The sequence below is a fragment of the Sipha flava genome, unplaced genomic scaffold (genome assembly GCF_003268045.1).
Source record: "Sipha flava isolate LNK unplaced genomic scaffold, YSA_version1 114_pilon_pilon, whole genome shotgun sequence".
Classification (NCBI taxonomy): Eukaryota; Metazoa; Arthropoda; class Insecta; order Hemiptera; family Aphididae; genus Sipha; species Sipha flava.
This window is the reverse complement of record NW_020271737.1, coordinates 1,117,200-1,131,037: the sequence shown is the minus strand read 5'-3', so window position 1 is coordinate 1,131,037 and position 13,838 is coordinate 1,117,200. Positions and strand designations below refer to the sequence as shown.

Genomic DNA, 13,838 nt, shown 5'->3' with positions numbered 1-13,838 from the left:
TGTTATGCCTAAAATTTTCTTTTAAATTATTAGGATTTTAATAAGACAAGTATTTATTTAATAGACATAGCCAAAGATAAAATTAATGATTCATTATTTATCCATGTCTTTGTATGTGGGATTATCAAAAGATTTATCAATCTTATAATTTAAAATTATAAAAATATAAAAAAATAATTTTAACTTATTAGAAAACTATAGTAAACAATACCAAAACAATAACAGTACTTCAGTAAACTTAATGAAAAATTATAATACATTATAAACTTTATGAAATTCATAAGTTAAATCACAGAATAAATAAAATATATACTTAAAATATATTACTCATTTCCTCATTTCGTCCAGTATCTAAAATATACAGATATATAAAATAATTATATTATTAGAAACAGGTTCATTATTTAAAATATATGTTTATTCTGTGATCAAACTGTTAACATCTGTATGAAATCTTATACAATTGATGTATTTATTTCTTTATACAAACACAACTATGAAATTAAAATGAATAGCATACTACACTAGTAAAAAATTATATAATAATAAACCATCAATAAAGAAAAAATATATCATATATATCCTATATAATATTTAAGTAATTAAAAATGCGAGTAGGAGTTAATCTTACTCAGCAATACTTATCGCATGCACAAACAATGCAAGACAACTAGGTGAACAAATAAAATACAACTTTTATAACTTACCTATTTCTTTAAAACAATAAATACATATATACATATTAACAAAAAATAAATGGAATAAATATACATCAAGGCGTTTATGACAGACATGGATATTATACGATTTAGTATAATATAGAGTGAAAATGTTTATTAAAAACCTATTATATTTTCATTATAATCAAAAATAATTAAAATCAAAAACACCTTGAGTGCATATATATACTAGAACTACTTAAAACTAGAAGCGAATGTTCTCGAAACAGCTATCGATGAACTTGAAAATTGAAACTCTATTAAACTTGTTTACTGCGTACAACTTGAGCTGATAAATATCGGCAAATAAGTGCTCGTTTTCTTACGTAGTTTAGCGACACCAATACTGAATTTAATGTTTTATAATACTTGTCAAGAATAATATGCATGCAATGCAAGTTGTAGTATATACTGTAGACGGTAGGGCCAAGGATCTTGGCATAAGATCGATTATACGTCTGTATTATTTAGAGTGTTTGCGAAAATTGTGGGATTCGAATAAAAACAGTAGGGGGAACGATTCCCTACATTTATGGCACGTATAGAGCTTGACATTCATGTGCGTTTTTTTATGCAGTTTCCATTCGTGTGGATAATTGAAACACTTACCGCAGTCTTGGCACCGGTGCCGTTTGACGCCACGGTGCAGTTGCTCCTTGGGTTGATTATGGTCTGTTGTTTCGTTCGCGATTACCTTTTTGGAACCGCTATTATCACAGTCCGACTTCAAAGTCGGCACTTTCTCGACCGTTTCGATTTTAGATATATTGACCGACGGTACTGACGTAGCAGCAGTAACGACGGGCGATGCCGAGGTTTCGTTACTCTCCGGTCCGTGGCATCGTGCTGGCAGCGATGCATTCGCATTGCTGTCGGCAATCCGCGGGTTCCCGTTAACGACCGCCTCGGACTTCGGACGTTCGGTAAAATCGAGATTTTCAATCGGCCCGCTGTCGACGGGAGGGCATGACGCGGACTCCGTGCCAGTCGGACTGGCAGTCTTGTCCGCCTCGCTCGGCGAAACCCCGACAACAGGATAATCAGTGTCGTAGCTGTTGTATGGACCCGACGAAGATCCGGCGTTGACAATCGTGTTGACACCTACAACCGAGGAATATTTATTATCCATGGGGGCGGTCGACATTCGTGCACCGCTTTCGAAGCGTAGCGATTGCTGTGAACTCCGATCGAAGTCTCTCACGACAGTTCGGTGATGCGGCGATCGGTCGCGCCCGGTCCCATTGGAATCACCGTAATGATTTTGGTTACGCGCCGGTTGCGCGCCGTCGGCACTGTAACCGTTGCCATCGCTATTCATATTGTTCGGTGGTGGACCGTAATGGCTTTTCGACGGCGACTCCGGACTGCAGTAGCCGTTCGTCTGTGCGCTCATCACGTCGTCAGGTTGTTCCGAGAACGACGATGTTTGTTCATTCATCATGTCGATAAGTTGTTCCGCGAGAAACGACGGCATATGCCCTTGACGGTCGTCGAAAAACAAATCGTTCGCGACTTCGGTAGAGCTTTCCAGGTACAAGGGTTCCGTTGGACCGGGAAACGCCGTGGTAACCGCGGTCGACTGCAATCGGACAGAACCGAAACCAGTGACCGGTGCGCGACGGTTCCCGTACTCCTCCTGCACGCTAGGTGGATTCATCCGCCACGTCGTTCGTTCGCCACCGTAAACAACGTTTTGCGGTTGTTGCAAAGCAAATTGCATCTGCGGCGAATGCTGCGACCCGGGATCTTCAACGTTACGGTACGACGAACGGTTCTCGGGCAAGTAAACGCTATTCGACCACATTGTATGTTGTTTAACGTAGTTGCTGTTGCCGATGCTGCTGTTTCCGCCGTTGTTGACGTAGTTGTTGCTGCTGCTGCTTCCATTGTTGTTGTTGCCGCTGTAGATACTGGTGTTGGCGTGAATATAATTTTGTTGCGGATAATCACGCGTGTTCCGCGATAGTCGTTCAGGATTATTTTTTCCGTTGTAAATCATGTCCCCGAAAACTTTTTCCACCTCTGCGGCCGATACGAATACCGAATAATCGGTGGAAAACGATGAGGCCGAGTCGTTAGATGTTCCGGCGTAGGAGACGTGTTCTGTGGGACGCGAAAATGCGGTCGACTGCGATGGCGGATTACCATACGAACCGATTACCGGGATCGGCGGAAAACCGTCGAAACCGATTGATTCGTTTACTCGACTGGGCAACGATCCGCCGGAGCCCGTTCTAACGTTGGTGTTTTGCATCCAAGCGCGCTGTTCGGATGGATTGCCCTGACTGACAAAGTAAGTCGCATAATGTTGGTTCCAGTTGTTCTGACTGAGATACGGTCGTTTGTCCATCGTTAAATTGGATTCTATTGAATTCTGCGTACAAAATTCCTCCCGCCGACGAGCGTATCTGAATAATGTAGTCTATAAATAGAATAATTATAATAATAATAATAATACTACGATAAAAACTTCTTATAGCTACTATTTACTCTCAACAATGCAATCATATACGGTTTAAAAATGAGGATCTAGTATTCGGAAGAATTACTAGTAGTTTTAGCCGTTGTTTTAAATGTTATGTTATTAGAATTAACAGCAAAAACTCAAAAACACGTAGCCATTAATCATCAAAAACAAGCAAATATCACTTAGTATTTTATAAATTATAAATGTATTTGCTATAGTAATAGTTATGAGTTAAAAGATAAAAATGTGAATATTAAAATAAAGATATATTTAGTTTGTATAAGTACAGTATATACCTAACCTAATCTAACCAAATCATTTATACTTATTTATAATTAGTATACCTATAAATGATTTGGTTTAAAATTATGTATACATACCTTGATTTTTTTTTCTGTTTCTTTATAACGGAAAAATTAGGCGGGACCGAGCGATTTCTTTTATAAGCAGGTTATACTGTAATAATAATAATTATAGTAATAAAAATATTAATAATAATGATGATGATGATGATGATGATGATGATGGTGGTGGTGATAATAATAATAATGATAATTATAATAATAATAAAAATACAAATAATAATTATTAAAATTAATTTGAGCTGGTTGTGAAATAATGCGCGAAAAAAAATTACCTCTCCGTATTAGACCGGGTGATGGGATGATACGTCAAGTGTTTGGAGTGTGGCACACGCGGCGAAGGCTCACGGAAAGCGTATTTCGATCGAACCGGTACGAAGGTAGAACGACAACTGTCATCGCTACCCAGATGTCGGCAGCTACTGTGTCATGATATGGGGAATCATAATAATTAATAGGTAAATGGGAATGGGAGGCGGTGTTGGTAATTGAACACGTGGTCATTATTTCGATACGGAATTTTCTAATGTAAACGACTTAAGGCGCGGGTGGTCGATAATGTATTGACGTATTGTGTACTCCCTATACTGGTTTTTCACACTCGCATCGGAAACCTCAATTACAGAATAGATCTTCTCTTTGCGTCTGCCATGCGTAGGTCACAATTGTGTAGATCCTTTTTTTTTGTGGTACGGTTGCAAAACGGTGTTGCTACCTGACACTTAAAATGAATACAATTTTCTATGAAAATCAATGCGTTGTAGTAAATGGATGCAACATTTGAGAAAAATTATATATGATATTTTTAAAAAAATCCAAACTAATCAAAAATATATTTGAGTGTGGTGTGTGTGTGTATAACTACTAATTTCTACTATAAAATATTTGATAAATAAAATATATATCTATTTGCAGTCATACTAATAATAATCAAAGGACAAATTTTTATAACTATAAAAAAAAAACAACAATTTCTTATTTTTTAAACAAAATCGGGTTTTTATATACTTATTTTGGTATAATTTCATATTTGTATGGTCATAAATTTGTTATAAGTAATATACTATACAAAGTAACGGATTAAGTACGAGGCAAATTTTTATATTATATAAATTTATTATATAAAAATATTATATTTATTTTCCTTTCGAATTAAATTTTTTTTTCGTCTTCGTAATATTTACGATTTTTTTATTTTTATTTCAACTATAGTCGAATAACAAATTTGAACAAACCATAATACAATAATATTTAACACGTTTAAACAGTAGTTCATATATTTACTAAACACAACTAATTAAATACAAATATAATTTCTAAATATATGTATAAAAGCATAATATATTTTTACTTGTATAATTATGGAATATATTACGTGATAATAACTCTCGCCGTTTCTATATTATTGAATATTATTTTCGAGATTTTAATACGCTTGTCGCAATGCATAGACAATATTAATATTTGTATATTTGTTTTAAAACTGTTGAAAGATACATTCATAATTCTGGCAGTTAGAAGCCTGGATCTTGCCTTACGAAATAGAGTATTCTAGATAATCTACAGGTTGGAATTTTGTATTCTTTAAATTGGTTTTTTATACATTTCCATTCCTCATATAGCTTATGATAATTTTATATTGTCAAACTCGTTTTAATAGATATATAATAATAATTGTTTTATTTTTTTATTGACACATTCAAGGGTGTAGATTTACGAGCGTTTTATAGTCAGTATGTATCTTAATGTACGCATACCATGTAAACAATAAAATGGAATTTTTCGTTAAAACTTTGAAACATTTTAAATATAAATAATGATTTCCCGTACATTCATTAACAATGCTAATTTTTGTAGAAATAATAAGCGCTTTTTAATGACTAATCCGTGTGGAATACTGGAATGTTAATTACACTAATCACAGATACCTAATAATTGGTTTTAGTACTTATATTAAGAAAGGATATATATAAATATATTTACAATTTAATTCGTTACATTATTATATGTACACGGTTATCAAACGTTAAAATCCACTTAACCTTTTCTGGAATCCATTGAATTTAATCATAGCTCAGCTCCCACCCCTTTCTTCTGCAATTAAAATCTTTAGCTTAAATTGTTATCTAATATTTTAATTATAATTTACAAAAAATATTACCATTGCTAAAATATAAGAATAAATTACAGATTGTTTTTTTACTAAACCATTATTTGAAAAATATTACTCTTGGAATTTTTTTTATAAAAATGTTATATCCACCCCGTGGATCTCCAAATAACCATCTATGGGCTCACTAGTGGTTAAGAATGTGTTGACTATATGATTAAAACATAACAAAATCAGCATTTTAGTTGAAAAAATAAATATAAAACTATAGTATTATTTAATTATAAATCAACAGTAATTTTTGTAATTACCTAACAGTGTTAGGTAATTTTATTGATGACCATAAAAAACCTCAGGATTTGCCAATCAAAATTATGGACATTATTTAAGCCAAAACGCTTTCGTTATTGAATGACGAAGGACATCCAGAACAAACGAGCAGATTTTCGGCCAATCGTGCTACAGTAAAAAATTAGATTTTTCAAGGTTATATCAGTCATCTGTTGCATACGACGACGATATTTATTTGTTAATATTATACTAATGCATTTAGTTATTTATAGTTAGACACGTACAAAGTTATGTGTATATAAAATAAATTCAATTGTAAAACGATATATTTATAATTCCTAAATATACTAAAAATTCAAATTACATACGATTAAATCATACTTATACTTAAATAATTTATATTAAACGCATTAATTCTGGGAAAATAAGGAAATTAAGGAAATATATCATAATAAGAATTATTTTATAATTAAAGACCGGATGTAATTGATATTGCAACTTTATATTGATACCAGGAAAATCAAATCTGATCAAATATATACGAGTATACGAATCGAATTAATTACAGTCTCCTATTTAATTTAATAATGCAATTCTTTGCAATTTACAACGATTTTGCAATTTTTGTAAACTTTACATGATAAAATATACAAATTATTATTTCTTAAGTAATTTTACAATAAAAATACAATTACGACGTAAGTTTTTACGTGTAATTAAATGTAATTTAACAATTTTAAAATTATATTTATCTAAGTTATCCACAAAACTAACAAGTTCAGAGGAATCAAATAGACAATTACTTGATAGTTAAATCATATTTAGTGAAGTTGAAAATATTTTAATAAATATTCCCGGCAGTCCCAATAGGAAAAAAGTTAAAGATAAATTAAAATATGTCTTAGAAAAAAATGAAGAATATAAAACTATTAAAACATAATATGAAGTTATGGCAGAAAATCAAAATTTTAATTTAGATGTAACACCAAATTTTTTTAAATTACTTTAAATATGCACCAATAACAAGTGTAGATGTTGAACGTACTTTTTCATTAAATAAACATTCATTATATTTTAAGTAAAAGACAATATAATTTTCAAGAACACAATTTAGAGATATTATACAATTATAAATTTTAATTCAGAAAAATTATATATTTTTTAAATATTATATTAATGTCAATAATATTATTTAAGTAAGTAATTAATGATCATATATTTGATATGATTTTATTACGTAATTTTAATGTATTTTTTTATTGCAATTTTAACATATTTGTAGTGCAATTTTGGCATATTTTTAGTCTATAATATAAATATTATCTTCGTCTATATCTATCTAGGAAATTGACTTTATCTATAGATATATCTTTCATTATATCTTATGCAATTGAACACTATACCAATTTTCGAATTTAATTAATCTATTAAAAATGTTTTCTAGATATAAAATTCGTTGAAAGGTACAGTATATTATCAACATTAATAACAACAACTGTGTACATAGTCTTAAAATTAAAAAAATAAATAAATCGAATGTTCTATCCTTCAGATATATTTTTATTCTTACGTACAGCTAGGTTCTAAGTAAATATAATTTGATTGAAAATAAGGGAGATGGTAAACTGCGGCAAGAAAAAAATTATACAATCTGCGACGATTTATTTGATATACCTACGATATTTTATACTATATAGTATGTAATATGAAAAATATGTACCTATATGTAATATGTACTTAAGTATACCTATATACGTACATCGTTTAAATAACTATATTATGTTGCATCTAGCGTACAAAATGGTAAAATAAATTCAAATGTATTTATAAGTTTTAATGAAACATACTGAATATTGGTTCATTTACGTTTGATAATACCAGTTAGTACCTACTTACTAGTGTTAGATGTCAGTAGAAGTAGTTAAAAGTTTAATATATTATAATTCGATGTGATAGAGTTTTCAATAATGTTTAATTAGAATGGCAAACAATTAATAGTGTAAAATAATTTTAAATTCAAATTTAAATATGAATTAAAAATAAGTGGTAATAATTCATGTGAACACGTAAGACCCAACATAACATAATTAATTAAACGACATACGTACATAGGTAGGTATATAAAATAAATTGCCGCAAATTGTATAATGTTAATTTTTTTTTCTTGCCGCAGTGTACACATCGACCTTTTTAAAAAAAAGTTAATTTCGCCGTAGTTTACATACAGCCGAAAATAAATCATGTTTAACAGGGAAAGTAGATTATCAATAAAAAATATACATTTTTAGTATGAAACTTTGAAGATCTTATAGCGGCAACAAGCCAGTGAATGATAAAAAATTTAAACACTATAGGCTATTTTCAAATATACGGTCAGATATTGTTTTATTGTCATTATTATTATTACCTGTCTACCAAACGGGATAATAAAACTATTATTTAAAATATAGGTGCCTACACATATGTAATAAAGGTTAATAAAGGCACAGTCTATATATAAAGTACGCCTACGTCATCAAAAATAATATTAGCCAGTTATTCTCCAAATTCTCCTCTTCACGAGGAGAAAAAGACTAAAACTTTCACCTCATCAAACCGTTTCGCTGTTCTCGCCTCACCTAACCTAACTTCGACACTAACGATGACTTTGTGTTAGGTGCGGCGCCATCTTCCCGCGAAGTCACTGTTGTATCTTCATTTCTACCCTCTGACCAGACTGAGCCCCCGGCTCCCCCTCTTTACATCAGGAACATAAATAACTTTTTCGCATTCAAGGATGTGTTAAGACCGTTTCAATGAATAGCCAAATTATTTGATGGAAACTAATGCCAGTTTCCATTCTTTTCGTCCTCGCTGCCAACGTCCATTTAGGATCTACGAGTATATCAGAAACCTCTATCATTCCACTCTCAGTGCTGACATTTCGTCCGCATTGTCGGAAAATGGACACATAGTGTGGCAAGTTCGCAATATTAAAAAAAATAACCGTCCTCTCACAATATTTTTTGTCGACATCGAACCCAATGTAAATAATAAACATATCTACAACACCTTTTCATTATTAAACACGAATGTAGTGATTAAAAAACCGAACAAAATGACATACGGTCCGTCGCAATGTTTCAATTGTCAAGACAATGATCACACGCCAAAATACTGCCATCACCCATCACGTTGCGTCAAATGCGGTGAGGCTCATGAGTCAGATAGTTGCACCAAGGATCACTCCAGTCCAGCTAAATGCGTCCACTGTTCTGCAAATCATACGGTCAGCTTCAAGGGTTGCCAGTTCTACCAAACTAAATTCTAAATATTTATATTTATATTTTAAATCATCACAAAATCAAGTCTTCCAACTCCAAAAAAAATATATATACAAAAAACTTATTTCCCGAGTCCCTCCCCATTGACCCCCATCAATCCATTCCGTTATATGCCGCTGCTACATCTGGTTCAAAACCGAAAATTAATCCGCAAAACTCAAATTTAAATTTAGCTCTTTCAAAATTCCTATCCGATTTAACCTCCATAGTAAATTTATTTCTCTCCATTATATTAATAACCAATTAATTATGACATTTACTTTTAATATTATTTCTGTTATTATATACACTAATATTCCGTTTTGTTTATTTCTTATCTGACATTATTATTTTATTTATTATTATATCATTATGTTCATTATGCTAATTATAATAATGCTAAGTATTACTTATTGTATCACTGTATCTATCAATATGTAATTGTCGAACTATAATAGTTTATACTGAAAGTTTTTAATAAAAAAAATTTAAAAAAAATTTATACTCTCAAGTAAATTTAATTATAATTAGTGATAAATATCAACAGGATTTTCACTCAACTTTAAATTGAGATGGTTAATAAAATATACTATAGAACAATAGTAATACAGGTTACGAATACCATTCTTCCATTTTCATAATTTATTGGTTCTTATTTTTTATTAATTTAATATAGACTTAAAGGGAAATTTTTGACAGTATACATTCAAAAAATTTAATATGAACATCGCTGATTAGTGATTACTTATTCAAAGATAACAGCCCAAATAATAAACTAGAGAGCCACAGGTACTATGATACAGGTATATGATATATATTGTCTAGATAGCTAATTTGATATATTGCTAGTGTAATATTTTACTATTGCATAAGTATTATATCTACTTATATTTAATATTTGTATTATGTAATATCAGTTAAAATTTAAATATTGAAGAGTTTGAATTGTGAAGAAAATATTATAAAAACATAAAATAAATTATAATGTAATACATTGTTTCTTTTTATATATCCCTGATATAACTATATGCTTTTTGGGAATAAAAGTAATTTGTTTTAACGAATTTTTTTTTTTAACATATTTGCGGTTTATTACTTCTGGATAGAATTTTTGAACAAGTTACTTTTATTGAAAATAAATGAACGTAGAAAGGAACTGAAAAAATCATTCATGTTCCTCTAAAAAGTGAACAAAATTTCAATATGTTCTTAAACATGAAAAAGGAACTAAGTTCCCGACAAGTTTTTAAAAATGGAACGAAAATGAACAAGTTCCTTTGAACGCGTTCCTTCTAAGCACTGCTGTTAACTATAATTATCTATGTCGTTTATCAAACCTACTTATTGTACAAAACTTTAAAGATAGTAGTTTTACTCTAATAGATAAAAAAAATAAATAAAAATCATAGATAATTAATTTTTATCGCAGTTGACTATTTAATTTATTAAACATGTCTAGTAATTACATTTAATATAATATTATAACTGATAATAATTATACTAATTATATTAACATTTAGTAAAGATTGTATTCACTTATTTTGATATACCCATACAACCTTTGGAACAATTTTTTTTTCTTTATTTGTCCCAAATACTTTACTTGAGTATCCTCCATTGCTATTTTTTAAATTTTGATCATAAAGAAAGAACCATATTTTTATTAGTAATACATTTTTGATAACATTGAGTATTTTTTTATATATATATTTTTTTTTACCTAGTTATTTAAAATATTTTTCTCTAACTGTCCCTACTTATTGACATTAATGACAGCAATATTATAACTATAAAACAAATCTCCGCACTGATATAATGTTTAAAATGTTAATTCAAGTACTTTTATCTAAAAATGATTAGTTAAATAATTATATTTAATAATTAGTATAAGATAATTATTTAAATTACTAACCATTTTATTTAATTATTATTTTTCTAGTTTTCATAAATAATATTTTTTTTATAGTTTACAATTCATTTTGTCAATTACGAGTAAATTACATGACTGTCAATTTTTTTTTTTTATATATAGGCAATTAAATCAATGATGTATACATTACATGGAAAATGCTTGTCTATGCTATATCTGCTCCTTTTTAATATTAGTATTTAAAAAAATATAAAAATAATAAAAATTAATAAATCTATAATATACGAGTATATATATATATAAAACTTAAAAAATTATATTATATATTAATAGTATATTCTCATTGCAGTAAATATGCTCAAATAACTAATTGATGTGTTGAAATGATTATGATGTGTACGTAGTCAAATTTAATATCATACCTACAACTTGGTATTACACTAAAAAGTAATCCTTCACTTATACCTTTTCATATATAAGATATAATGGTAAAATAGTTGCCCTTTTTCAATTTCTTTCTTTAGAATTCTGAATTTAACAATGTTATATTATATAAATTATTTTTTTAGTTGTATCCTGTTAGGTATATTATTGTAAAGAGAACAAGAAGTTTTTAAAAATATTTACACCCATTAAAAATTGAATAGTCTTTGCAAACACAGTGTCTATAAAGATACTAAACCTCAATAATTTCTGAAAATTATTTTCCTCTAGTTATCAATAAAAAAAATAAAACACAATTTTAAATCACTCAATAATAAATATTATGAGAAATAATAATAATTATAATAATTATATAATATAAAATATTATATAATAATTATAATTAACTTTTAAGAGCAATTTTTATTATACTAATATATAATTTAAGGTAAAACCATGCCAGTGTTAAAATAAATAAGTGGTACAATTATTTCATATCAAAATGTATGACTATACTTTATTTGGTGCTGCACATGTATGCGGACTAAATTCATATACCTAAACCATATATTTGAGTGGAAAAAAAAAATTAAATATAATCACATGTAGTATAGTATAAGTAAGTAAGGTTGCTGATTATATATGCCATTTTCTCACTATAAAGTTGTTTAAATTAGGTAGATACAGAAATAAATTATAAAGTTAAAATTATTGATTCAAAACAAATATGTAGGTACTTAATAAGTTTTTTAGGTATCTATCTGTCATTGATTGTATAATATGGTTATGTGTAAGTGTTCATTATACTAATAAATTATAGTTTTTATTTATTTATTATTATTATATTTATCATGCAATTAAAAAGATTTTTATTTGATTGTTGGCCAAAGTGAAGAAAGTGCCACTGCGTTTTTAAGAGGACTCAACTTATTAGACATTGCCAAAAACACATTAACATGCGATAAATTTGGTAGTAAAATGTTATAAGCTAGAAAATGCAATCGTGGGGGAGATTTTCATAATTATTTTTTTTAAATTAATTAATTTTTTGACATGTTAATATACTACACGGTCTACATAAACTGTATACCACATACTAGAGCAGAAACATGATGGTAGTCCACATACAGGAGCAAAAATCTTAATTTTTATTGATTTTACTTAAAATCAAAGATTAAACTAAAAATTTAAAAGGATTACTAAATTCATAAGATATCGTACTGAAATAAATATTTGTATATTTCAAATTTTTATAATAGTTATTAAAGTATGCAATTGTAATTATATTACTATATTATAAACTGTTTATTTAATTGAAATAATAGTTACCTCTTATTGATGACAAACTGAAAACTATATAATAGAATTGTTGACTGATAATGTCTATTAAGTGGACGTTTCTTTGAATCAACAGTATTTGATTAAATTTTTCATTTAACAGTATGTTTAATCATTGATTAAAAAAAGTTGTAATAAGTGAAATCTAAAAATAACAAACTCATAGTATTTATTTAAGTACATGAAAGTAATTTTAATTGATCATAATAGATACATAACAATAGTTATTCAATAAAAGAACAGCCATGCATATCACACATTAGGCTTCAAAACATACAGATTGGAATCAACTGTTCAATATACAGACAGACGGGAAGAAATAACCGATATACTTACATGCCTGGATTTAACTGCAACACACCGACAGTCAGCATAAACTTCAACTGCTTAAAATACCGTAAAATTGTTTTGCTGAGGATGCAAATTCAATGTATTCCTGGAGTGTAGAAGATGCCTCTATCACGCATTTTGCATTTGACCATTAAACACAGCACTGCAATATCTGGTACATAACATTTAATTGAACGTCAACTTCGCAAAATAAGCGTAGGAACTAGTTATAAATTATGAGTAATGACAGCTACCGACACGCACATGATATCATGAACGTTATCAAACGTCAACCGCTAACTACTCACCATATGTTTACACATCCGTGACTCATATCACTTCATATCACCATGTGATCAGTACTCGGAGGCCACTTACTGCATATGGGCATGATTTTGTTCCGGAACTGCACCTCGAACGGTTACGTCCGCGTTATTTTATGATCAGCAACTTGCTATACGAGTAAACGTATTATAAAACGGTACAGCGCGATGCGTTAAAAGGTTATTACCTATACATGTGATAATTTCGCTCGCGCAGTGAGACGGAGAAAAACGTGCACGCCACCGGAGCGCCCCTGTAGAGAACACGACGCGTTGAATCAACCGGTGGGGTACGTTTAGTGG

The 13,838-nt window shown here is 29.5% G+C and overlaps 1 protein-coding gene across 2 annotated transcripts; it reads right to left on the bottom strand.

The window, feature by feature from the left end:
- Positions 1-853: 853 nt before the first annotated feature.
- LOC112690883 (ankyrin repeat-containing protein kinase A-like) lies at positions 854-13,765 on the bottom strand. 2 transcript variants are annotated; one of them, XM_025564997.1, is made up of 5 exons: positions 13,521-13,765; positions 13,219-13,384; positions 12,874-13,027; positions 3,567-3,642; positions 854-3,141 (listed from the first exon to the last, which is right to left on the bottom strand). In XM_025564997.1, the coding sequence occupies exon 5, from the start codon at positions 3,067-3,069 to the stop codon at positions 1,183-1,185; it is 1,887 nt and encodes a 628-aa protein (XP_025420782.1). In that variant the 5' UTR covers positions 3,070-3,141; positions 3,567-3,642; positions 12,874-13,027; positions 13,219-13,384; positions 13,521-13,765; the 3' UTR covers positions 854-1,182. The 2 variants fall into 2 exon arrangements, with proteins under 2 accessions (XP_025420782.1, XP_025420778.1); XM_025564993.1 differs by lacking the exon at positions 13,521-13,765 and adding an exon at positions 3,824-4,269 and having other exon boundaries at positions 13,219-13,454.
- Between the last annotated feature and the right edge of the window lie 73 nt (positions 13,766-13,838).

Bases quoted from the DNA above. Each gene is read 5' to 3' on its own strand.
- LOC112690883 (XM_025564997.1), bottom strand. From the start codon at position 3,069: ATGGACAAACGACCGTATCTCAGTCAGAACAACTGGAACCAACATTAT.